This window comes from Apteryx mantelli, chromosome 22 (assembly GCF_036417845.1).
Source record: "Apteryx mantelli isolate bAptMan1 chromosome 22, bAptMan1.hap1, whole genome shotgun sequence".
Lineage (NCBI taxonomy): Eukaryota > Metazoa > Chordata > Aves > Apterygiformes > Apterygidae > Apteryx > Apteryx mantelli.
Window position 1 is genome coordinate 2,633,188 of NC_089999.1, and position 23,581 is coordinate 2,656,768.

The following is a 23,581-nucleotide window of genomic DNA, read 5'->3' on the forward strand; positions in this document are numbered from 1 at the left end:
TGAGGTACATCTCTTGACTGGTCTCTGCAACAAAGCAAGCCTGGAGGATAGTTATCAGATAACTTAGTGATTTGGACATTCACCAAGGATGTGTGAAAGTCAGACTTGATAACCTCCTTTGCCTGAGGACCTGAACCTGCTGCTTCATCTTCACAAGATAACACTCTAACCACCAGGCCACAGGCTATTCTGCGACAAAGCACTCTCAGCTCTTCCTACAAAAGGTGCTCCTCACATGGAAGTATTTGCTGGAGCCACAAGCAGGTGAGCAACTCGTGCTGCAAGATCTGTTTCCAGTCTGTGCCTAGCAAATACTCTGACTTCAAGTGTGCAAGTCCCTGAGAGAAGTGTGGTTTAAAACATCTTTCTCTGCAGTGTTTCTCTTGACTAATTCAGCACCCACTGCACAGCCTCTCTGCACTCACAAAAGCAATTCTCCAGCTGCATCTCTGCTCAGAAACTACATGGGAAGATAGATGTACCTTGGCTGACCTGTAGTGCTTGGGCCTGTAATATTGGGAGTTTTTCTTTGGGCCAGATCTACAAATTAGAGCAGACCAAAAAGCACTAACAATACCTCAGAGCTTCTGACAAGGTCACTATCCAACAGCAATTCATTCTCTTCACTGCAGACACTTTGCCCTAAATCAAATAAAATAATCTTTCAGGTTTTATCAGTTTTCCAGGAGCTGCCTATGGAAAACAAAAATTGGGCATTTCAACTACAGGATTATTTCAGAAAAAGCTTATTTCACAAAGCTACTGATATAGGACTCTGCCAGCACAGCCCTTGGAGAAGCCACCTTTTTTGGTCACTAGCTTCTTCTGAACTAGAACTGCAACAAACTAAGCAGAAACAAACTAAGCAAGAAAAATCATTAAAGGAGACCAAATCTCTCAGGAGCCCATGCAACATGGCAGGGAGACACTAGCCAGCTGGACACTGGTAACATGCACAGTGTCAGCTAAAACTTCATGAATGCAAAGCAAGACATGTTTCCACCCATTTGTTGGAGCAACAACACATCCCTCCCCTTTGCAGGGCCCAGTGCTGCCGCCCAACACCACCAGCTGCAGGTTCATCTTACTCTACCTGCCCCTGGAGGCCATCAATGGCAGATTCAGGGTCCTTCAAGTCTGCTTCACAACACTAACTCTTGTACACTACAAAGCAGGGTTCAGGGTACTGGGACCTCTAGATAACTGCCTCCACATACATTATTTAACATTGTCTTACCTATTCCATCCAGCGATGAGACTTAAGACATAAAATGCTAGTCTGCTTGTTCTGACAGCAAAGGACACCCCAGTTAATCCAAGGCATGATACTCCTCTCGAGACAGGAATTTGGTCCACAACATATGGAGAAACGATCACAGCTGTAGGCTCAAAACTGCACCAGATTTGGCAGGTACAGGGCAGCCCTATCGCTGCAGTAATGATCTGAATACAAAATCCCTTTCCACACCACCTGCTCCCTGCCGTGGGTGGAACTGGTGACATACATGATGGACACAACACTGACCAGGTTGCATGGTTTATTGAAGTATTTACACAGCTATGTCCCAGCTCTCCTCTTTCCCACACTGACAGTAAAAGGTTTGTGCATCACTATTAAACACCTCTTTCCCAGACCTACTTACATTCTCCTCCCTATCAAGACTTAGAAAAAATTCTATGGTGTTTGTGGGCAGAAATTGGTATGGGAGAGTCCAGAGGTACTGAGCGAGAGGAGCTGACTCAGCAAACCAGCAAGCACCCTCCGAGTCCATGCTCATTTTCCCACATGCTAAAGCTAAAAGGTTTCAGAGCAGCGCTCCATGTTCCAGCTGCCTCTCCAAGTGGCCCAGCAGAGCACTGGGGAATCCTCCAGGCAGCACAAGAGCCCCTTAGGTTTTTATAGCTGTGTCTCGGGACTTGTAAGCCACGCCACGGCTCTTCAGCTCTCGGACGATCCCTGCAGGAAGGAGACAAACACATTTCAGCATTCTTCAGGAATGAGAGGGAGCCCTAAAAAAGCCTGGTAGTTCTATCCATTTAGACACCTAGAACTGTATCTCACATCTACAGTGGCCAAATGTAGGCATTTTCACACAGTACAGCTAAAACACAGGAAAGTGTTGTCCCTCAGCCTTTAGAATAGGGCAAATCACTCTGTGCATCTTAAACCATCTCTTCTCACCTCTGGTAAGACCAGTATATTTCACCTAGTTACTATGCAGAAGCATTCCCTGATGAAAGGACAGCATCCACAAAGAACATGTAGCCTCCATCTGTAGAGATCAAGAGCTGGACAATCTTCTTAGTTTGTTCTAACAGTGTATCAACTTCACTGTTAAGAGTGTTCCTTCTTCCAGCTTAAATGCCTTGATTCACCTCCTAAATATCAACTCTTTTTTTGCCTCAGGAATGAGCTGAGCAGAGATGTTATTTAAATTATTTTCTTCCTGAAGTTGTTTGAATATTGTGATGGTATTGAATTGGTCAAGACTTAAGGTATTTTCTTAAAACTTTCAGTCACTTCTGTGACTTGTCTGCATGTCCCACTTTCTTAGTAACCTTTTAAGAAAAGTGATACAAGAAGAGCACCATGCAGTTCAGTATGGTTCTCACCAGTGCCACATGGCAAGGGACAGCCAAATGATAGCTTGCAAGTGCCATGAGTGCAGCTTGCTGATCACCACACTCCTCAGTCCTCTCTAACCTCTCCATGAGATGCGAGGAAGCCCCACACAATTGAGTGAGGCCAAGGACAGCATCTCCCTCACGCACGTCCCTCCTGCTGCCCTGCACTCCCCACGTGCTCCATTTGCAGCTGTATCTAGTACATGCTGTCATCTGTTGTGCTCCAGTTATTTCAGATATGTCCAAAGCTGTGCCAGCAGGCCTTGACGTCAAGGCTCATCACGATGCTCCAGCTCCTTCCTCGATACAGATGGTGGAGCCCAGGTCAGAAATAAGGGGCCTGGGATTCCAGATATACACACAGCCTGGGGATATGGGATTGGAGCCCTTGGGAAGGGGCGTGAGGTTAGGATTCTGCTCTGGGTCTATGTACAGGGCAGTGAGAAGCTGTGGCTGTTGGCCACGTGGAAGGTGCACATTTCTGCCACAGAGGTAGTAAAGTCACCTCTCAACACCCTCCACTCCATTTATAAATGCACAAAACCCACCTTAGCTCAACTGAAGCCCTCAGTGCACTGCTATGATGTAAAGGGTTATCCACTCACCAAGATCTCCAGTCCTTCTCAAGCTTACTTTTTATAAGAGAATCCTTCCTCTGCAGAACTCATTTCTAAGTACAAACCCTTGTGTTTCCCTGTGGCTGAACACCTTGAAATGTGCCCACTTTTTGAGATCACCCTTTTGTCACAGTTTACCACTCATGATCTTTCCAAAATCCACAGGTTTTATTCAGCAGTATTTTCATCTTAACTTCTGACAGGTAGAACACTGAATGATTGCAGGTGGAATACCTGCCTGCAGAACACCTGCAACTATCCTTCCAATTTAACATCTCCTTTTTGCAATTACCTCGCTAATCTCTTCATCCACATGACGCGCACTCTGTTCATAACAGTGTTTTTTTTCACTGCATTTCAGTATTTATTATAACATGTGCAGTGATGACTGACTCCCAAAATCCTAATTATATCACACAGGTATGGTGCGATACACAATAGTCTGTCATCTCAAAGACAGTAACTGGCTAAAGCCCCAATGCCTACTACATGAAATAATCCCTCAGCTGTCATCTGTGGGGAAGTCTTCCTTTACCCAAGCCAGCAACATTACCTTGGGGCAGGCGGCCAGTCACGGACACTGCGTACACACCAGGCTTGAAATTACCTGGGGGAAAGGACACACCGAGTTACTCTGCACAGCAGCAGCCAGGTGGGCAAACGTCCCCGTCAGCCATGGCTTGCACAGGTGCCCCCTCATCCGGCACAGCAGCCAGAAACCCCCTCAGCAGCCCCAACAGCTGCTCCTACAACCTCAGAGGAGGGTTTTCTACAGAAAAGGTAGCTCCAGCCCAAACCAGCCAGGAGAAACACTCACTGATTCGCTGCCACTTGGAGACCCAGCTGTCCTCAGGGCTCATCATCGCAATGATCCTGCAGGAGAGATGGAGGTGAGGGGACTTTTGCAGGCCAAGTGACACCACAGTGCCGGTACAGCACCAGGGCTGCAGAGGCCCCCGGCAGCCCACCGGAGTGTGCTGCCGGCAGCAGGACCCGGGGCGCTCAGCCCCACTCACCCGTCGAAGGAGGAGCTGGTGCAGTCGTAGACCATCTCGCGGTTGCCCTTCATCTGCAGGTAGGCATCGCAGTTATCGCACCCGTCGTACTCGAACTGGTCGATGGTCTGTGGAGGATGGAGGCATCCGAGCTGAGCCAAGGCGGCCCCGGGGCAGGCCGAGGAGGGGGGCTGCGACAGGGCTGGCGGCGGGGAGGCAACTAGGGGCCGCGACCAGACCTGGGACCGGCCGGGGCGAGAGGGGAGGGAAGGGCCTGGCAGGCAAGAGGGAGCGAGGGGCGGCCTGTGCCGGGGAGGGAAGGGCGGCCCGGGGGAGCCTCGCGAGGAAAGCCCGGGAAGGCGGGGGAAGAGGCCCAGGCCGGCCCGGGAGGCGGGTAGGGGGGAGCAGGCCGGCCGGGGAGCGCGGGGCGAGAAGGGCCCGGCCGGCAGGGGAGGGGGTCCGGCCGGCAGGAGAGGGGAAGGGCCGCGGCGCACCTTGACGAGGGAGCAGAGCAGGCAGGCGCGGAGGTGCCGCAGGTCCTTGGGGACGGTCTCCAGCGCCATGGCCGCCGCCCGCGCCGCGGCCGCGCAGGCGCAGGGGCCGCGCCGGGCCGGGCCTCGCCACGGCGGCGGGCGGCGCTTGGCGGCGCGGGGCCGCCTCTGCCGCCCCTTCCCCGGCTGGGCCTGGGGGGGGCCCGCGGCGGCCTGGGGCAGCCGCACCGGGGCAGCCCGGCGGCGGAGGGCGGTGGCGCTCCCCGGAGCCGCCCCCCCCCGCGGCGGCCCCCAGGGCCGGGGGAAGCGGCGGCCCCGAGCCTGCGGGCGGCTGCAGCCCGGCGGAGAGGCGAGCTGGGCCTGTGCCCGCTCAGGGCCCGTAGCCCTAAGGCTCGCGGCCTCCTCTGCGTCTCGGCTCCTTCCAGCTGGCTCCCCCTCGGCCAGAGCGGCCTGACAGGGGCCACGACCGCTGGGCAACGAGAATTCATCATCTCCTCAACCCCAGGGGTCGGCAACAGGTCCTTTGAAATAATTTATTTCTGTGGAACTGGGAGGAGGCACCTTTTACAATGCGACCCTCATGGCTTTGTACAGAACAAAAACAAAACACACAAGCAGACCTGGTACATGGATAAATATATTAGTAAATAAATATATTTCTGAGCACATCAGCATATTCACACATCTTTGTTTCTATCAGACATAAATACACAGTTTTGCATATATATAAAACCTATTCTTCCATTTTGGGTCATAATTTATTCTCAAGCCCCAAGAGCCAGGACAGACTCAGCAAAAAAACAAAACAAAACAAAACAAAAAACAAACCTATATTCACATTTCAAAAGGATCTGAACTTTATAAAAGGAAGGAGCAGAGGGCTCCGAGCATAAATGGAGGAGGTCCAGCCAGCCTGGGCACTCTGCCCAGAGTCACCCATCTCTGCGGGGTTGAAGGTCCTGGGAAGAAAGTGGTCTCTGGGGAAGGATCAATGGTTTGGTTATGGACAGAGAGTTCAGGATGCTCTGTCTTCCATCAGTTTGCAGCTGGGAGTTTGGATTCAAGGAAGGAAAATGAACTCCTGCTTTACAGTGATACTGAAGAAATTCAGCAACTGAGCAGCCTAAGGGTATTGACCACTCAAAAATATCACTTGCAGATGTGAGAGGTGCAGGAACCAAGAGGGACCATTTCCCATTTTCTCAGATACTGCTTCTTCGCTTTCCTTCTGGGTGGCCAAGCATTGTAGACCATCTACTGAAGAGGATTTTAAAAAAACACCTTCCCAGAGAGCTCCTCCCTCTCTTCCCATCTGAGAACCCACCTAGGCAAACCTGCAAACTCCCATTCAGCTGAGCAAGCCCCAGGGAGGGCACTCGGCATCTAGGATGTCCGTTTTCTGAATGAAAAGTAGCAGCAGCATAAAATCAGAAAATGAAAACACTTTAAAGTGGGCATTGCCCCACACAGCCCAGTAATACTGCAGTAGGGAGTGGAAAGAGTTATTACTGACCGCTGACTCCAAGAAGCTTGGGGCTTGCTGCAAATACAGAGCCCTCCTTTTTTAAGTATAAGGAGAGGAAGAAAGGAGTACTTTTAGACTGCAAACTAGGTGCTAGTTCCTTTGAGGCACTGAAATGCATCCCTGGGGGCTCTCAGGCTTCTTGACTCCTAAAGAAACCAGTGGGAGCACAGTGATTCTTGGCTGGATGCCAAAATCTTGTGAGCCCAGGAAAGGGCCAGAGAGCACCCTGACCTCACAACTCTCCCCTCTGTAAAGTCATTTGAGCCCTCCAGGATGGTCAAGCCTGAAGCATTGTAGGAAGCTAGTTAAGACTATCCATATGCCACATGCACAGGAAGTTGAATTGGGGCAATCTAGGTCAAGCTCCTGTTTTTTTCCTCTAGTTTAAGAGTGACTTTCCTGCAAGGGAGAAAACATCTGGGCTTGTGCCTTCTGCTTGCTCTGTATGACAGAGAAGAAGAGCCTGCAAGGGTTAAAATAGAATATGCTTGATACTTCTATGTTAGAAATTCAGCTCTTCTCTAGGCTGAAAGGTCCTGCAGTGGCTCAATCACAGGAGACAAGAAAATGAACATTAGGAAGGGAATAAAGTTTTGTTTAAAACTCTGTTATCGGTTGACTTTTAATAACATCAGTTGAATGTTAGTGACTGATAGGCAATTGAGACAAAGATGCCTTTTTTTAAAGATTAAAGGGAGCAACCCTACTCTGTAAAGAGCTTTTATCACGTACAAAGGAAGGCAGAGGCAGGACTAATCTGATGTGGGACCACCTAACCAGTGTCTTCTCTCAAGCTGGGGAAGAAACAGATACTTTGAAGGAAGATATAAAAAGCCTGTCACAGAGCAGATGGGGGATAGTCTGTCCCCACACCAGGTTTCATATGGCCAGAAATTACCTTCAGCTCTAATGTAATATCCCTGTAAGTACTTCAACTCTGAAAACTCTGGATAGTCTTGGTAGCCATGTAATGTGCACGCCACATGGTGATCTGGCTAATTCTTTGGCCTGAATTAGCCTTTTGGGCAATGAACTCCATAGTCTAATTCCCTGCAGTATGAAAACTGTTTGGGTTTTATATGTTTTGATTTTCCCAGTCTTTATTTCAGTTGAATGTCCCCAAATTATGAGACATGGGAAATCAGAACTTAATGACGCTCCAAAGAGAAAAAGCAAGGGGAAAAAAAGTAAATAAACCCAGAGCCTAAAAATTTCTCAAGCTTTCTCTCTCCATCATAAAAATGCTAGAAAAGGCAGAAAAGCATTTTGAAAAATTCATTTGCAGGATCATTATAAAAGTGTCTCATACAAATATGAAGATGGGGCTGGGTGACAGATGGGTGACTACTCTGCATTTGCTATGGATGCTTTTGCTGGGAAGTTTTGTTGTGTCTTTGGGCAATGAGGGAGGAAGGGGAGAAGCAGGAGCCATGTGAACTCAAGAATTTTCCACAAGTCCTGTGATGGGGTTATCTCAGATTTGAAACACACTTAACAAATGAGTTGCTCATAACAGGGCTGGCCATAACACCCATTTTGAGGGTGGATGGAGGAGTTAAAGGATGAGTGAGAAACCTGTTCACATTACCAGGCGAGAGGGTGGATTCTGAGCAATGCAGAGTGTGACCCCAGCTCTTGCCTGGAAATAGTGGCATTGTCCCTGTATCTTCATCTCTCCTACTGTTGGCAAAACACAGCAAATGACCAAGATGGCTTCAGCTGAGGGATAATGAAGTGATAAAAAGTGGTGAGAGCGGTTGGTTTCCAATGAAGTCTGAAGAAGCACCCTGCAGGGCAGACCTGTGAGTGCAGAGATGGAAAATAGCTTGTTCCTGTGTCTGAAATAAGAGTGGAAAAGTTAAATGAAGAAATCTGGCTTTTGACCTAAGTGAGGAAATGAAGTCAGGAGCTGCCAGGCCACAGAAAGCCATTTCTGCAGCTTTAGTCTTGAAGGTTTGCTCATTTTTTGAAGTGTTTAGCAAAACCTTCTGTGGCATGAACATGCCGAAATAGCAGCTTGCACTCACTCTATGAGCTCTCCAGCTTGTGACTCCCAACACAAGTCTTTGAGTGAGCTAGCCCATGCAAACAGATGCTGCTGGATGAAGATGGGCTGTCTGTGCCTTCAAAAGAGAGGGAGACCTGGAAAACATGACTTTGTGTTTGTGTGATCACAGCAATATGGGAACAAGTGGGGAGACCACAAGGGAGTATCACATTACTTATTTGCAGTTTGCATCTTGGTGTGGGCCATGTATTTATTACACTGCCTGTGCAGAGAGCAAGATGTGAGCTCCACTACTGCTGGTATTCTGAACTTCTTTGTCCACTCCAGCTCTCTGTAGTAAGCAAATGAGCCAGTGTTTTATTAAACTGAGTGTTCGTGGACATCCTGGACCTCCTCTTCAGATCCTGCATTCAAAAAAAGAAAAAGAAAATGTAAACTATAACTAACTGAACCCTCCAGGATCTTGTGGCTGCTAGAGTCTTAATTCTGCAATACGGAGAACAGATAGTACAGTGAAAGCCACTAAGTTTCTCCCAGTATTCTGGAGGGACTTTCCTGGCCATCTCGCAATCAGTTTTTTCCTCTAAGTTAATGAACAATCAAAACTACAGACAAGACACCAAACCACTCTTCAGACGTTTCAGAAAATACTGGCTAAGGGTATGGTGCATCCTAGGATTCACAGTGCTACCAGATGGCTTTTTGGTGTTTGCAATGTGAGGAAAATCTGAACAGACATTTTAAAAATTATTAGTAACTGAAAATAACACTGATTCATATTCACACAATGCCACAGCAGTACTTTCCATGTGCAAGGGACAACAACAAAAGAAACTCCAGAAAACAAAAGGAGTCTGCAAGGGGTGTGTGCATGCAAGAAAGGGACTGCACGCGTGTTTCACCGTGTTCAAGAGGAGTGAGCTAAGCTGCACAAATTGTTTCTGAGTTCCGAAAAAAAGCAAACCCAATGAGTGGTGGTTGGCCACTAACACCAATCCTGCATGCCCAGCCAGCAAGGACTGCAGTTCATGCTCTTCGCCAGCTCCTTCTGCCCTGTGAATTATTTACAGGCAAGTGCTGAAGAGTTTACATTAAAACATTTCAGCATAAGGGCTGCCTAGAAACTGTGCACCCTTAATTACTGCTTCAAATAAAGGAGTGAAATATTCCCTTTCTCTGTAGTGTGACTGAGTGTTCATGCACACACCATGTTCGCTTGCCCAGATGTCTCTCAAGCCTGCCCAGCGCTCTCACATAGTGTAAGCATATCCCAGGAAATGCATATGTGCATTATTTTTTACATTGCTCTTTCCTTGAATGTTTTTGAGACCTAAAGGAAATACATGCCTATCTAAATATTCGCAGAAGCAATTCAAAACAACTTTTAAAAAGTCACAGCAAATTCTTGTTCATTACAAGTAATTCACCAGCTGTAGAAACAGAACCTCTACAAATTAACTATATGAGAAGAAAACAACTAAAACATTCAGCTTTGAAAAATGCAGCTAATAGATGTGGGAAAATTAATTCACAGACACAGCATTATACATATCTAAGCGTACAGAAGATAGTATTTCAGAGTATCTGGCATTTGTGATTTGCATAACCAGTACATTGAATAATCCATTGCCAATTGCTTTTCCTGTACACTAGCTTACATCCAACACAAAAGACACTTTACAGCTTTGATCACTCTGTGATCAGTCAGAAACCCTGAGTCCAGAATCATATTATTAAAGTATTTTCTGAAAACTCTGCCTCTGTGAGTGTCCTCAACTTCCTGTACTTGTTTTATAAACAGAAAAGTTAATTAAAACAGAAGTTGTGAATCAGGAGATACAGAGGTGGTAGAACTTAGCTACTGAACTGGTCATCAAGAACCAAACAAGGCAAGGGCAAAGGACCTGAGGTAGCACACACTGGTGATATAACAGAAACACTGTTCCTTGGGTACTATCTTTTAACAGTGATCTTTTTCTGCCCTCTAATCCTTTTCCCCCTCTCCAGTAATGATCAAAGAAACGACATGAAAGAGAATGGCTAAGAAGGCAAGCAGCAGATGGGGGGAGAGGGGGAGAATGCTGACAGTGGGCTGGAGGAGATGAGATTTCTCAGAAAGAGCAAGCAAGGGACTTCATCATCTTGTGCTGGGAGTAATCTGGCTGTTTTGGGATGAGATCAGTAAATGCTGGGGTAGTTCAGGAAGCCAACTAGCTATAATTCTCTACCAGTTCTCTGATTTCTTTTAAAGGATCCATGCAACATTGCTTAAGGATTCTTCAGTGAAACCAGTCAGTGCTCTAACTTCCAGGTATAGTCTCCGAGGCAAAAGAAGTAGGAGCATAGCTTTATGCGAACCTCCCCATGGAAAAGCTAGTGGGGGTGCTCAAGGAAACTGCATAAACTCCAAGGTCAAGCAAACATCTCTGGGCTAATCTCTGGCAGCCTGGCGGTGGCCACGGGCAGCATTATTCCCTGTAATGCCAGTGCATGGAATAGCCTGCTGCAGTGGAGCTTTTCCAGGGGCTCATGGAGAAAGCACCAGCCTTAGCTTGCATCTGGGTGAGGTAAGCATGCACCCGGGGGGGTACTCCATCCCACAGGATCCCTGTCAGCTTCTGGAAACCCTGGTTTAGGGACTTCCTGAGCCAGAAATTATATTTGCATCTTTGTATGTGATAGCTCTTAATCTAGGATCTTGAACCCATTTTCCTTTTAGCATCTACATCCTCTGCTCAATGAGCACCACAGTTTCATTACGCACTGTGTGTTACCTTATTCGGTGTTTTAAAACTTCTGTCTCCCATTTGATGCCGTGAGTTATTTTGTTACAAGAAGCAGTGAATAATATCTCTTACCTTCCTTCTCCCCTACTCTCCATGATTTCATAGATCTGTTTTATATCCTCTGCTAATCATCTTTTTTCCACATGAAAGTCTCTGTTTTCTTTCTTTTTGCTCAGACAAACTTCACAATTGTGATTGTTCTTGATATCTTTCTGTACTTTTTCTAATTCTACTATAACCTTCCCTGAGAAGGGATGACAAGATCTTCATGGTGGATTCTAGAGGTGAACGCACCACAGATTTAGGCAGTTGCATGATGGTACTTTCTGCTTTGTCTTCTGTTCTTTCCCTGGTAGTTCCTAATACTCTGCCTTTTTGACAGAACCACTCACAGCAGGTCCAAGACGTACTGTCTGAGTTAACTGTGTCTGTGTATTTAGCAGCAGTTCTGTTCATGGGTGGCACTTTGTGTTATTTAAACAGAATTTCATCTGCCACTTTAGTACCTGATAACTCAGTAACAGGAGATCCTGCCCTAACGCTTTGTAACCAGTTTTAGAGCTGACAAGAGCGATTTTGTCTTCTGCAAACTTTGTTATCTCCTCTCCTTGTCCAGGATATTTATGAGCTTACTGAAAAATGCAGACAGTTGCAGAATTCCACTTTCCTCCATTTCCTAGTAACTTTCTTCCACTAAGACTGATCCGCACTTTGTCTCTTATTTTTTAACCACTTACTTACCTATGAGAGAACCTTCCCTTTTATCCTTTGATAGCTTCATTCCCTTAAAAGACCTGCGAGGCGGTCTCTCTCTCGACAAAAGTTGTGCTACCTCCTCCCCTGGATTTCACATTTATCCATGTGTCTACAAGTCAGACCCTGTATTTAAATTTTTAACAATTTGCTTGGCACGAAAGTCAGGCTAATCGTTCTGCGGCTTCAGCTATTTAGAACTGACATTGCCTTCAGCTCTTCCTTCTGGCTCTGGACATGGATAATAGATTACAGTCCATGGTTCGTGGTTTAGCAGTCTTGTATTTAAGCCCCTGCACAATGCTCAGGTGAGTAATCTGTAGCCCTGGCAATTTGTTGCTATTCACTTTATAGATACATTTCAGAAATGCTTATAACTGATGTTTTGATTTGTGAGAGATCCACTAACTCATGCCCCGAACAGAGATTTGCCAGTATGAGAATCTGCTCAACCACTTCCATGCTGATCTCTAATGCAATAAATCATTTTGCTCATCTGTTACTACGCTATGTCCCCTGAACATGCCTTATAGACCTGCATGACTCTCTGGACCTGCAGAGGCAGGCTCTGGCAGGCTTTTCGCTTCTGATGGAGTTGAAAACATTTTTATTAATAGTCTTTCTGTTTTTCCCAAGTTGTTCATAGAAATCTTCCCTAGCCTGCCTCACTGTGGTTCTGCACTTAGCTTTACATCTAACTCTTTTCTGTTTTCTTTGTCTAGTAACACCTTAACTTTTGAAGAATGGCTTGTTACTTCTAATGGCCGCCTTTGCTCTGCTGCTTAGACAGGCCTTTTCTGGGGCCTTTTAATGGTTGGGGATATGCATTACTCTGGGCATCTGGTAGTATATCTTTAAATGATCCCTGTACCCCAAAACATCTTACTCTTTTGACTGCTTCTTTTAATATTATTTTAAGAAGAGTCTCGTTTTTATGGAGGCTTCTTTTTTGCAGTTTATGCTAACACAGCGTATTACAATGCTAATACTATACTCTTCCTATTCAGGCACAATTGGGGATTTTGTGTTACTTGTCACTGGACTTTACACTCTCTTTAACGTATAGTGCCCCTCCCATGCCACCATGACATACTCTTCTGTTCTGTATAATTTCACTTGGGGAATTAGAGTCTCTCTGTTTGTTTGTTTTTCTGATGTGTTTCTGAAAATTTTAAAACAAAAACTTCATTTAAAGCCAGGCCTTCCAATTCATCCACCTATTTTTTAGCCTTCCAGCATTCATCTAGAGGCATATATACATTTCCCCTTGGTTTCCTTGTCTTATTTTTTGTGCGTCCTGCTTCAATGGGACTGTCTATTGAGACTGATCTTTGCTGTTTCTTACCTGTTCTCTATTGAATTATGTCCAGTCCCTTTCTAAGATAAAGAACTGATGCGACTATATTATGTCAAGCAGTGTGTTTTCAGCTTGATGGCTTTTCTGTATAAGCCCTGCATGAGCTCCTACTATCCTCAACTTTCATTAGTTCCTTATAAAGTAAAATCCTTCCTCTGTGTATATTTTCTCAATCTTATAAGGAGATTTTGACTCTCTAGCTGGTCCTGGAAGCATCCACAGAAGCTACTGCAGTCAAATGGACATAGAGCTCAGCTACTTTCAAACACATCAGTTCTTCTATATCCTGGTAAAGGGAGGTAAGAGGGAATGAAGACTGTATGTGCTTAGCAAAACATGCTGGCAGTGGCTCTGGAGGGATATCTGAGCACCTCTCTTCCAGTCACATCAGCAGGGGGAAGGCACAGAAGTACAACAGGAGAGCTGGGCCTTTGAGACAATCTGCAAAGAGACAGAGGCAGCACAGCACAGATCCCTGCAATGCCCTGAACACAGCAGCATCCAGAGCCCAGGCCAGTGAGTACCCCGAGGGGATCCCTGCTCCCTCAGGGACCTGGGCTTCTCCTTGAGGCTGGAGGGAGATGCTTTCTCTCTTCCCTCTCCTCCAGGCAGTGCCCAGATGGGAGCCCTCCCAGGGGGCTTCACAGATGGGGAAGAGGCACAGACAGGAAGAGAATAAACCAGAGGCTGAAAAACTTGAGAAAATTTGGATGGCTGGTGAGAAAGGAAGAGGCACTGCTTAAAATGTGAGTCTATCAGAGAGAGGACCAAGAACTGACAGTATTTCATACATGTCCTAGAATGGGAGCAGCGCAGTAGGAGCCAATGCCACTGTACTGTGTTTCTTTGAAACTGATGGACACAGATGAATGTTGCACAAGCCAGGCACCTCTGTTCCTAAATCTATCTGCTCTTGTTTCTGCTCTTTTACCCATATCCTCTCTTAATGAGAAGCTAAGAATATGTAAGCAGACACAGATCTCCTGCCTCCCCTGATACAGGATTTATAAAATTAAAAATAATAATAATAAAAAAAAAAGTGGCTGCACCTACACCACCAAATGAGAAAACGCTCAGGCTGATATCTGGGGGCAGCTCACTGGATTGCTACACTGTCAATATGGTGGCTCACGCCCAAAGCTCTCTTTTTGGAATGAATGGGTCAGTTCCCTCATGGAGGTGTTTCTGCATGTGACAGGACCTCTCAGAGCCCACGAGACCCCACATCTGGAGAGCATTCACACTTTCACTGCAGGAACAACAGCCCAGGCTCCATCCTTGTTGCCTTGCTTGCTTCTGTCCTGCTCTGCAGAGAGGGGAATTTAAGGGAGGGCTTGTTTCCTGGTTGCTCTCCAACCTCTTCTTCCTCTTCAGACCCCCTGGAGATCCAGCCTGCAGCAATCTCTGGTGAACATCAAGTTCTGCTACCCTGACTGCAAGGTGGAGGAAGAGGGGAAAGGGAGGAAGACTGCGTTTGGGGTGGTGTGGTCAGGCACAGACATTGTGCAGCAGCTAGAGCACAGCTCATATAGCATCCCTGATGGCACAGCTTGGGTCACTGCCCCCCCAAAATCCAGCGTGCAGTTGCAGGACATGGATGCTGCTGCTGCACAGCACCAATACCATAAGGCATGTGAAGTCAACCTGGCCCAGGTGACAGGGGCCCACTTTGGACTCAGCCTCTGCTGGGTCCAACCATCATTTGGCATACCAAGGCGAGATGGGCACTGCTCACCTCTTCATGTAAGACAGGCTCAGCATTGCCAGAAAGGAGCAGGGAGGCCTGGCATGAGCAGAGGTCTCTTCTGCTCCCCACCCCACCAGGACTTCCTTGGACTAGAACATGGTTGCCAGCCACCAAAGTACATGGAGGTGCAAACTGACCACACCACGTCAGGGGACGCTCTCCCCCAGTGGTGGCAGCTGTGTCAGGGCTCCTCTCTGAGCAGTCCTGGATCACAGTCTGCCAAGGAAGGAGCCTAACCCAGAGCTCTCAAACACTACTGCAGCCTACAGGCAGGGTGGGTGTGGGCAGCAGAGCCCTGCACTGTGACTGTAGACACCACCAAGGTGTTATGTGCTTGCCTGCACTGTTCTCCCCTACAGACACATCTGGAAGAAGCACCAGCTGCTCTGAGACCAGCTGACAAGAAGGCAAAGACCTTGGTGTTCTAGTGGCAGCTGTGTAGCAGGTCAAGTCAGATGTGTCCAGGCCACGGAGCGCTGGGCCTGTGGTAAGCATTTCCAAGCAGAGGAGAACAGGCTGTTCAGTAAGTAGAGGAGACTGCTGGAGAGAGGCACCAAGAGCTCCTCTGGGAACTGCTTAGGTCCCTGCCTTGTTCATGGTTCATTTGCCCTCAGGGTGGCACCGTGTCTCTGGAAGCTGCCCCCTCCCTACCAGCCCCTGGACTTGGGGGCAGAATGGCAGGGAGCACCACAGTCACCTGCTCATGTGTTACGACACCTGGCCTGGTGTCTGGGAGAAGGCCATGGCTGAGCCACACCAGCCCCTAGGTTTTATTTTGAAATGTGAACTCAGATCAAACCCTGAGCAACCTGCCATCATATCAAAAGGGTCTCTCCAAGCAGAGGTCTCCCATCATGATCCTGGGAGAGATTGTCTCTCTGATGATATCACTGCATACCGCCTCCAACTCAGAGCACATCAGCACCAGAAAGCTACTGGCAAATTGGAGAGACATCTCTGTACTGCTGCCTTCTTATCATCTCTTGAAATGGCAGTATCCCTCAGGGCCCTTTGAAGAAACTCCCGTATCACCTATCTGCAGTGTCAGGCACTTCTGTGCTCAGGAAAAAAAATCTGTTCCTGGGAGTCTGAGAGTCCAGAGCGCTGTAGGCACTGACTGCTGTGCCCTGTGCACATCTCAGCTTCCTCTCCCTTCCCCCTGCTACCTCACAGGCAGGTACTCAAAGATCAGGAGCTTGGGTGTGGTGTAAGGGCTGGATAGACTCGCGGGGGAGGAAGTTATTAGCTCCATGTTACAATAGGCACACTGAGTCATGAGTTTAAGGCCAGCATTTTAACAGAAATCAGGCAGCTAGACGTGTATTTGGTACCTAAATCAAAATGATTTGCCTGAGGACCTGCAATGAGTCAGTTGCAAGATGAGGAAGGGAGACAGGTTCTGCTCTGGGAGCCAGCACGCTGCATACACTGACTTGCAGGTAAGTATTTTCAGAAGAGTCTAAGAGAGCAAGACCTGGGAGCTAAACCTTGTTAGTTTTTTTTCAAAAATCCCAGTCTCAAATGTATTTTCTGCCTCAAGGAGAGGCAGAATTGCCTAACAACAGTTAGGCAAAGGGCCAAATTTTAATTACGTTTGTTTTCAAAAAGATGCTAAAAAGTAACTCCCACACAACCAAGGCAGAGGAGAAATGAGGGATGTGTAAATCCATAAGTTCATCTAGTCTGTCCTCCTATTACCACAAGCCATGGACACTCATCTCCTTATCAAGTTCAGTAAGTTGGGGTTGACTAAAACAGCTAAAGCACAGTAAGCATTAATGATAATGAATCTTGCAGTAGGACAATCCAGATGAATAAGGACACTGAGAAATGTGGTTCTACCCTTTCCTTTGGGGGATATTTCAGTTTCTAGTGATTCTCATTTAAAAATATCCACCTTATTTCTAATTTGTATTATTTTAGTATGAGATTGCAGTGCCTGATTTGCTGATCATTGAAGCCATCATCTCAGGACAGTATCTGAAATACTTCTGTGTTCACCTGTTATCAGTGGTTCCGCAGGAAATCCTACTGTGAAGGTACAAAAGTGTGTGCACATGCAGCCAGAGTATCCTCACAGGCAGACTGCAACAAACCACCCTTATTCATCTGTTTGTTGAAAGAGGAGGCAAATAACAGACTTACCCTGACTACATCGCTGAGACTGGCAGTGAAGGTGAAAGCTCAGACTGTGTCCAGGGGTGCCTGTCCCTGAGAAATCAACAGGAACCATGTTTCCCTCCCGTCCTGACAACACGTCCTCCTGCTTTTTCAGCTCTGAGCTGGACTGTGGGACTAAACGCTTCCAAAGTGGCCGATAGCCTGAGCCACAGGGCAGGGGAGCACTTGGGATCAGGGGCTGAACTTCAGGCGAGCAGCTGTCACCAGCGGGATGGCCATAAGGAACATGAGCATCAAAGGCTTTGTGCAAGTCTGAGTCCTCGGGAAGGTGAACAGGGTCGGGCTCCAGGGGACACTTTCTTTTCCTTCTGTGATGACGGCTGTGTAAGCTGTGTCTCTGGGACAGTGGGACATGGGATGGGCCAGCTGCTCCCGATTGTCTGTTGGCATCTACACCAAAGTCCAACCTGTTTGGAGAAGCAGAAGGGGTATCAGAAAGCTCACGGCCTTGCTGGAGGCAGGTGGGCTGTCCTGCCGGAGGTGCCTCTGGTGACACAGTGGTACTTTCAAGAGGCCGCTGACAGTGATGGGTTTTCTCAGTCCTCTTTTGTGTCCGAGCACTGTGGAAGCCAACCTTGGCCCCAGAGTACCGGGACTTGCGCTGGCTAGGCCCCTGCCCAACCCGCCCAGGTGGGCACTCTGCATCTCTTCTGTAGTGATGATGCTGGTGGTGGTGGTAGTGGACGTGGCTGAGTATCTGGGACTTGGCTGGAGCAGCACTCCCAGGCACCATTAGATCCAAGGACCTGGGCCGCGTCTCCCTTGTCAGCCGCTGCTGCTCCTGGCCATTGTCCGTGGCAGGTCCCTCTGAGCTACAGTACACAAAGGGGTCATAGTCACTGCTGAGGGAGCTGCGGAAAGTGGAGCAGCTGCCATGGATGCCCTGAAGACTGACGTCTGTGCAGTTCAGCACAGAATCACTGGAGGAACCGTGACAGGGCCCAGAGCTGGAGTCACTGCCCGGCCCGTCTGCCAGGTACCCACTGTGCTCCGTGAGATAGCTCTCCCCAGAGCCGCTGCTGTTGTGCTGGTGCCCGTGGCCAGCTCCCCGGCGCAGCGGGGGCGCACGGTGCTGCTTCTGTGGCAGGGCTGCCTTGAGCCCCAGGCATGGAGGCTGGTGCTGAAGAGAGCAAGTCCTGTGGGAAGGTAGTGTCTGTCCACATGCCGAGGGGTTGTGATGCTGTTGGCCCAGCAACCCCGGGGCCAGGGGGGAAGGATGGCTGCAGGCAGGCAAGGAGCTTGCTGGCCTGTAAGGCATGTAGTGAATAGTGCTGAAATCCAGCTGGGAGAGCTCCGGAGAGCGGAAGAAGGGGTTGCTGTGGGCAGACTCTGGGGGGAAGCTCCTGAGGTTCCTCTGTGGAAAGGCATGCGGGAGGTGATAAAGGGCATGTCCTGGGTGCTGGCGGAAAAGATGGAGCCGCCGTCCGGGCTCCATGTCCCGAGGGGTCAGCCTGGAGCTCGGAACTGCGGCCTGGTCCACAGAGTCTCTGGCTAGGAAGAAAGGAGGGAACATCCAGCACACATCCCGCAGCCCAGCTGCAGTAGCCCCAGCACCAGCAAGCCTGCATTACACTATGTCCCACCCATGTCCCACAACTCCTCACTGCTGCCAAACTGTCTTGATGGTCCTGCACCACACAGCCAGCGCCTGGCACCCTTCCCACTGCCTCAATGCTCAGATCCCAGCTTCCATCCCTGCAGGCCCCACTGTTCTTGTTCTGTGACTGGTAACCCCTCCTATTGGCACAGGTCCCAGCACAGGCCCAACATCTCACCACACACCGCTGCAGGTATGGGAGTTCACGCACACAGAGACCCCTCTCCTCACACTCACCTCTTACACTCACATACATGGAGACACATGCTCCTGCTCACACACTGACTGTTTGCATCGCCCCCAAAGCTATGCAGACCTCCTGGGCACAACCCCTGCACACACACCCCTATCCCTGGCTGGAAAATGCTGTGTCTGAGCCCTACCAAGAATGTTGAACATGCAAAGAGGACAAGTGTGGTGTTGCTGCAGCCAGGGGTCAACACACTCCCGGTGAAACTCGTGGGAACACGAAATGATCCGCAGTTCCTAGGGAAACATAGGGAGAAAAGGAGGAGTGTGAGTGAGGAGAACCATGTCCCAGGATCTGGAGACACAGAGACGGGGCTCTCTTGATGCTCCAGGAATCGGGACTGGTAGAATGGAAAGATGTCTAATAGTGGGCAAACTGCAGACCAGTTTCGCATGGAAGAGGCTGTTCTGCAGCCTGGCATCTCTAGTTCTGCTTGCTGTGTCCAGCCATGGTGGTGTGAATGTCTAGAGAGGTGTTTGGCCCTCTCCAAAATACATAGTTTCAGGCTGAGCACTTTAGAGAAGCAAACCCCCTTCTTCCCCATTGTTTCAACATGGACCTACTACAGACATTTTTAACCTACAGAGACAGCAGGAGACCCAACTGTAGGGAATTTGAATCTGCAAGCAAGTGACTTAAACAAGGGCAATGGTTTTTGCCCAAGTTATGGGGCAGACTCACCTCTGTCACTCCTTGTCCTTTCCCAGCCTTCAGGAGCTGCTGAAGGAAGCCTCCCAAGGGCCTCCCACCCTGCTGGGTTGCCCAGCTCCCCCCATAAAGTGGCCAGAGAGCTCAGAGCTGTGGCTAATCAGCAGCTATGCCCACAGCCTACCTGACCCTCACTGAACTCTTCCAGGCAAATGGCACAGACCGGAGCTGAGCTGCAGCTGCTCGCTGAGTCCCAGCGAGATGCCTGTCGGCATCTGGCCTGGTACTTGCGTGTAGCTAGTTGCCCGATGGCCTGCATGGTCTGCTGCTGCAAGGAGTCCTGCAAGAAAGAAAGGAAACAGGTTTCAAAAAGCAGCAGGGGTAAGCCAGGCAAAGGCTGCCCTACACCAGCTGTCAGATCATAAACAACACCTGGCAATGCGGAGCTAGAGCAGTGTAGTCTGGCTGCTGGGACAGCACATCCCTAAACCCCATCCTGTCCCTGCTGCCACCACCACTGATTCCTCCATGAATACTACGTGCCTCCAGACACCCATCCAAGCTGAATGCCTGAATCTTTCTTGGGCTCCCTTCCTTTGCTAAAGGCTTTGAGGTCCCCAGCTGAGTGCACTATAATTAATCAATTAATTGTGATTGATTAATTAAGGTAGGCTGCATGAAGGCTTGTTTAAAAACAGAAGAATAAAAATACAGGGGCTCTAATAGCAACACCAGGACAATGCTTTCAGAGATGAGTGTTTAAATGGTTACCACTTTGGCTCAACAAGCAATTTGTCTGGTAGTTGAATACTTCCTCAGCACAAATATACTGTGTCAAATGTAAGACCTCATGCCTCACCATCCACTGGTGGCCAAAGAAGCCAGGGGAATCCTGCGTTCGTTCACTGAGGTCTGTTATGCAATGTCGTTACAATTTAGATAAAGAGTTTCAGAGTACAGGACTGGAAAGAAAACAGGATCTGTTTGTGCCTGCTGTCCATAGAGAAAGACACCAGGACACAGGCATTAAACCAAGATCCACTCTCAGCAGGGTAAACAGATGTGCTGTCAGCTACCCTGTTTATTAATACAGGGGTACCAGGGTACCTGCCTGCATCCAAGCAGAGAAGTATTTAAATGCAACCCGATTTTTATTTAATTTGTTAGTTTCTATAAAAATATTGAAACTTCTATTCTCTATCAATACAGACAATATTGCTAAAGCAAAGAGCTTGTGAGCCAGCTTTGCTGCCCCCAGCATTACAGCCTTGGGCCCTGGAACAAGCTCTGAAATGGTGCTGGGGACTGTGGCAGGCTGTTGCACTGCTGGTGGGGAAAACTGCGAGGCCACTGTCTAAGGGAGGACAGCCCATCTCAGAATCGCACTGCGCATCCCTGTGACATACATGCCTCATGTGGCCATGTCTCCAGTTCGCGAAGAAGCACATTGCCTCTCCCAGACTGGGTCCATGGTCGCCCTTGATGCATTTCTGTTCACTCAGACCCATTTCTTCCATGAGATTCTTACCTGAGTCCTGTTCAGCTGGCACTTTGTGCGGACAACAAAAATCAAAATGATGACAACGACAGTGCTGACCACTGTGAGAAGAATCCACACGTCATAATCTGGCTGTTGAATAAAACAGGAAAGAAATCACCCTTGGGTGTCAGGGATGTTAGAACTAGAGGCTAGGCAGAGGAATCCTGACCTCTTCCTGACCACCAGCCTTTGAATACATAACTCTTGGCCAAGCTCTACCTCCTTGCTCTTTACAGGTAAAAGAAAAAGAGTTCAAATTTTTTCTGCAAATTCCAGCAGGAATCAAATTTCTCTCTCTTGCAGCATCTCAGCTCATTAGAGGCTATGGTCTAAGGTTCCATAAGATGAGAAAATCAAGGCTTAGCCTCACCTGAAGAGACAGGAAATTTTGCCTCAATCTTGATTAAATAAGGGAAACTGTAAATAAGGTGAAGTACTTTGGAGTATTTGTTTGATGCACGTTATCTAAATGCTGCAAAAAGCTGTGGCCTCCATTCCTGGGAAGGAAAGCTCAACACCTTAGGGAAGTCCTATTCCACGGCACAGGAGCTTGGGAAAGAGGATACAGAAGGCAGTGGGAATGGTGTGTCTCTCACCCAAGCTGGTGGCTCCTTGACCTCTATCTTCACATGGGCCTCTCTGTTCTTGTTCACGACACCCATGAGAAGCTCAGCATCATGGCCTCTGATCAGAACCACAGGCTGACTCAGACCCCTGGGCTTTCTCAGCTGTGAAGAAACAAACATGGTGAGAAATGGTCCGGAACAGCCTGAAACAGGGACTATGCCTGCTTCCCAGGCATGCCAGGTGCCTCCCTCCCACAAACACTTTAGAGATCAAGGCTGCTCTCCCAAGCCTACACCATCACTCTGTGAAAACTGTTCTGCATCAGATGAAAGCTTCTTGTCCAGTGTTTCACCAGCTCTTCATCAGAATGGCTTGCTTCATTTCCTCCCACGGCTTAACCCATGATGGTGTCTCATCTTCAAGCACAACTAGACACTGCTCAGCTCCTCCTATGCTCCTCTTTCAAGTCCCTGTACAAAAGTTCTTGGTCTCTCCACTCCCATGTGGCAACCGCCTATAACACTACTATGTGCTGCCTTCTCTACAGTAACACTTCATCTTTTTCTGTGGGACTCATGAGAGAGTCTTCCCCCTCTACCCCATTTGATCTGCACAACATTCAGTTTGTTCTTGATCATACGTGCATTTTTTCACCATGGATATGTAGTCCAAGCAGCTGGGCATGGGTTGGCTCAGCAAGTGGCCAGGACTGCTCTGTCCTCCAGATCGAACTGAATCGGGGTGGCCTTCTGACCCCACTAACCACTTCCCATATGCTCAACAACCTTAGTGTCACCTCATGGACCTTCACCTGCTGCTGCATGTCTCTAGCACGAGGAATTAAGTTGTAAGGATGGATCCAGGGGCCAGGAGTCAATGCAGAGCTTGCTTAACTCAGGTTCCAGCTCTCCTTATCTGTCCTCTTATCTAGTACTGGATGTTTTTCATTATCCCTTAATTATTAAAATGGGTAAGCTATTCCTCTCCAGAGATGACAGTAGTGTTTGCGGAAGGGACCTCTGGAGGTCTCTAGTTCAACGTCCCACTTGCAGCAATATGTCCCACAACAGCAGACCAGATTGGCTGTGACTTTGTCTAGACAAGGCTTGAAAGCCTTCAGAAATCATCCTTCCTCTAGTGTACACCAGGATTTTCAGTACAAGATGGGCTCTGGTATCTGTGACTTTCCAGGGTAAGTATCCAGCTTCTGGCAGGAAAGTTAATTGAACAGATAATGTCCTTCAAGAGCAGCAAGGTGCTGTTTGCAGACTTCTTAGCTTGTTTGTGTTGCCTGGAGATCTGGATGGGTCACAGTTTTAGCAAAAGAGAAAAGTGCTCTTTGTATATATGGATGAGCTGGGTAAGAGCTAAGATTCAAAGCTAGCCTGTATTAACTTCATGGGACCCAGTGGCACCTGTACCTTCCACTGTGTGTTGGTGGTTGGTGGGTCCTGATCTTGCGTGTTTTGGGATGGGATAGGAGGACTGAGGTTTATCCGATAGTATCAATGGGGTTTGTACCTGATCAGCAGCACTTTCATCATCAGTAATGTCAAAAAGGATAGCACGGGCTCCACGCTCCCCCGCCAGCTTTGCCTGTCCAAAAGAACAAAAACTTGAGTGGACATTTTATATTGTACACCTATATTTGCATCTACTGTTTGGATAGGCGTTCGCCTGGCTCTCCATGGGAGAAAGAAGTGTCTGCTGCTTAGACTGAGAAAAGAGTTTATATGTATATTTCTGTGCTTGTGTTGAGCTGCAGCGAGACCAGTGCCTGCTCTTGCTAGAGCTCTGTGGCTCTTGGAGGGCTTCTCCCTATAGTTGCAGAGGTGCATTAGTTGGTGGGCTTCCACTCACAACAACCCATAAATCTAAACACCAAATCCCCTAA

General features: G+C 48.2%; 2 protein-coding genes across 3 annotated transcripts in view; both read right to left on the reverse strand.

Moving 5' to 3' along the window:
* Positions 1–1,521: 1,521 nt before the first annotated feature.
* On the reverse strand, positions 1,522–4,846 carry SUPT4H1 (SPT4 homolog, DSIF elongation factor subunit). Of its 2 annotated transcripts, XM_067309726.1 has the most exons (5): positions 4,732–4,843; positions 4,259–4,365; positions 4,060–4,115; positions 3,796–3,849; positions 1,522–1,957 (listed from the first exon to the last, which is right to left on the reverse strand). In XM_067309726.1, the coding sequence occupies exons 1-5, from the start codon at positions 4,798–4,800 to the stop codon at positions 1,890–1,892; spliced, it is 354 nt and encodes a 117-aa protein (XP_067165827.1). In that variant the 5' UTR covers positions 4,801–4,843; the 3' UTR covers positions 1,522–1,889. The 2 variants fall into 2 exon arrangements, with proteins under 2 accessions (XP_067165827.1, XP_067165828.1); XM_067309727.1 differs by lacking the exon at positions 3,796–3,849 and having other exon boundaries at positions 4,732–4,846.
* A 514-nt stretch (positions 4,847–5,360) lies between these two features.
* Positions 5,361–23,581, reverse strand: part of RNF43 (ring finger protein 43) — a 72,962-nt gene continuing 54,741 nt past the window's right edge. The window contains exons 3-9 of the mRNA XM_013956713.2: positions 23,209–23,283; positions 21,717–21,848; positions 21,109–21,210; positions 19,765–19,920; positions 19,066–19,168; positions 17,050–18,576; positions 5,361–8,665 (exon numbers count right to left, since the gene is read on the reverse strand). Coding sequence (XP_013812167.2) covers positions 8,622–8,665; positions 17,050–18,576; positions 19,066–19,168; positions 19,765–19,920; positions 21,109–21,210; positions 21,717–21,848; positions 23,209–23,283 — 2,139 coding nt within the window. The 3' untranslated portion in view covers positions 5,361–8,621. The remainder of the gene's footprint in view (positions 8,666–17,049; positions 18,577–19,065; positions 19,169–19,764; positions 19,921–21,108; positions 21,211–21,716; positions 21,849–23,208; positions 23,284–23,581) is intronic.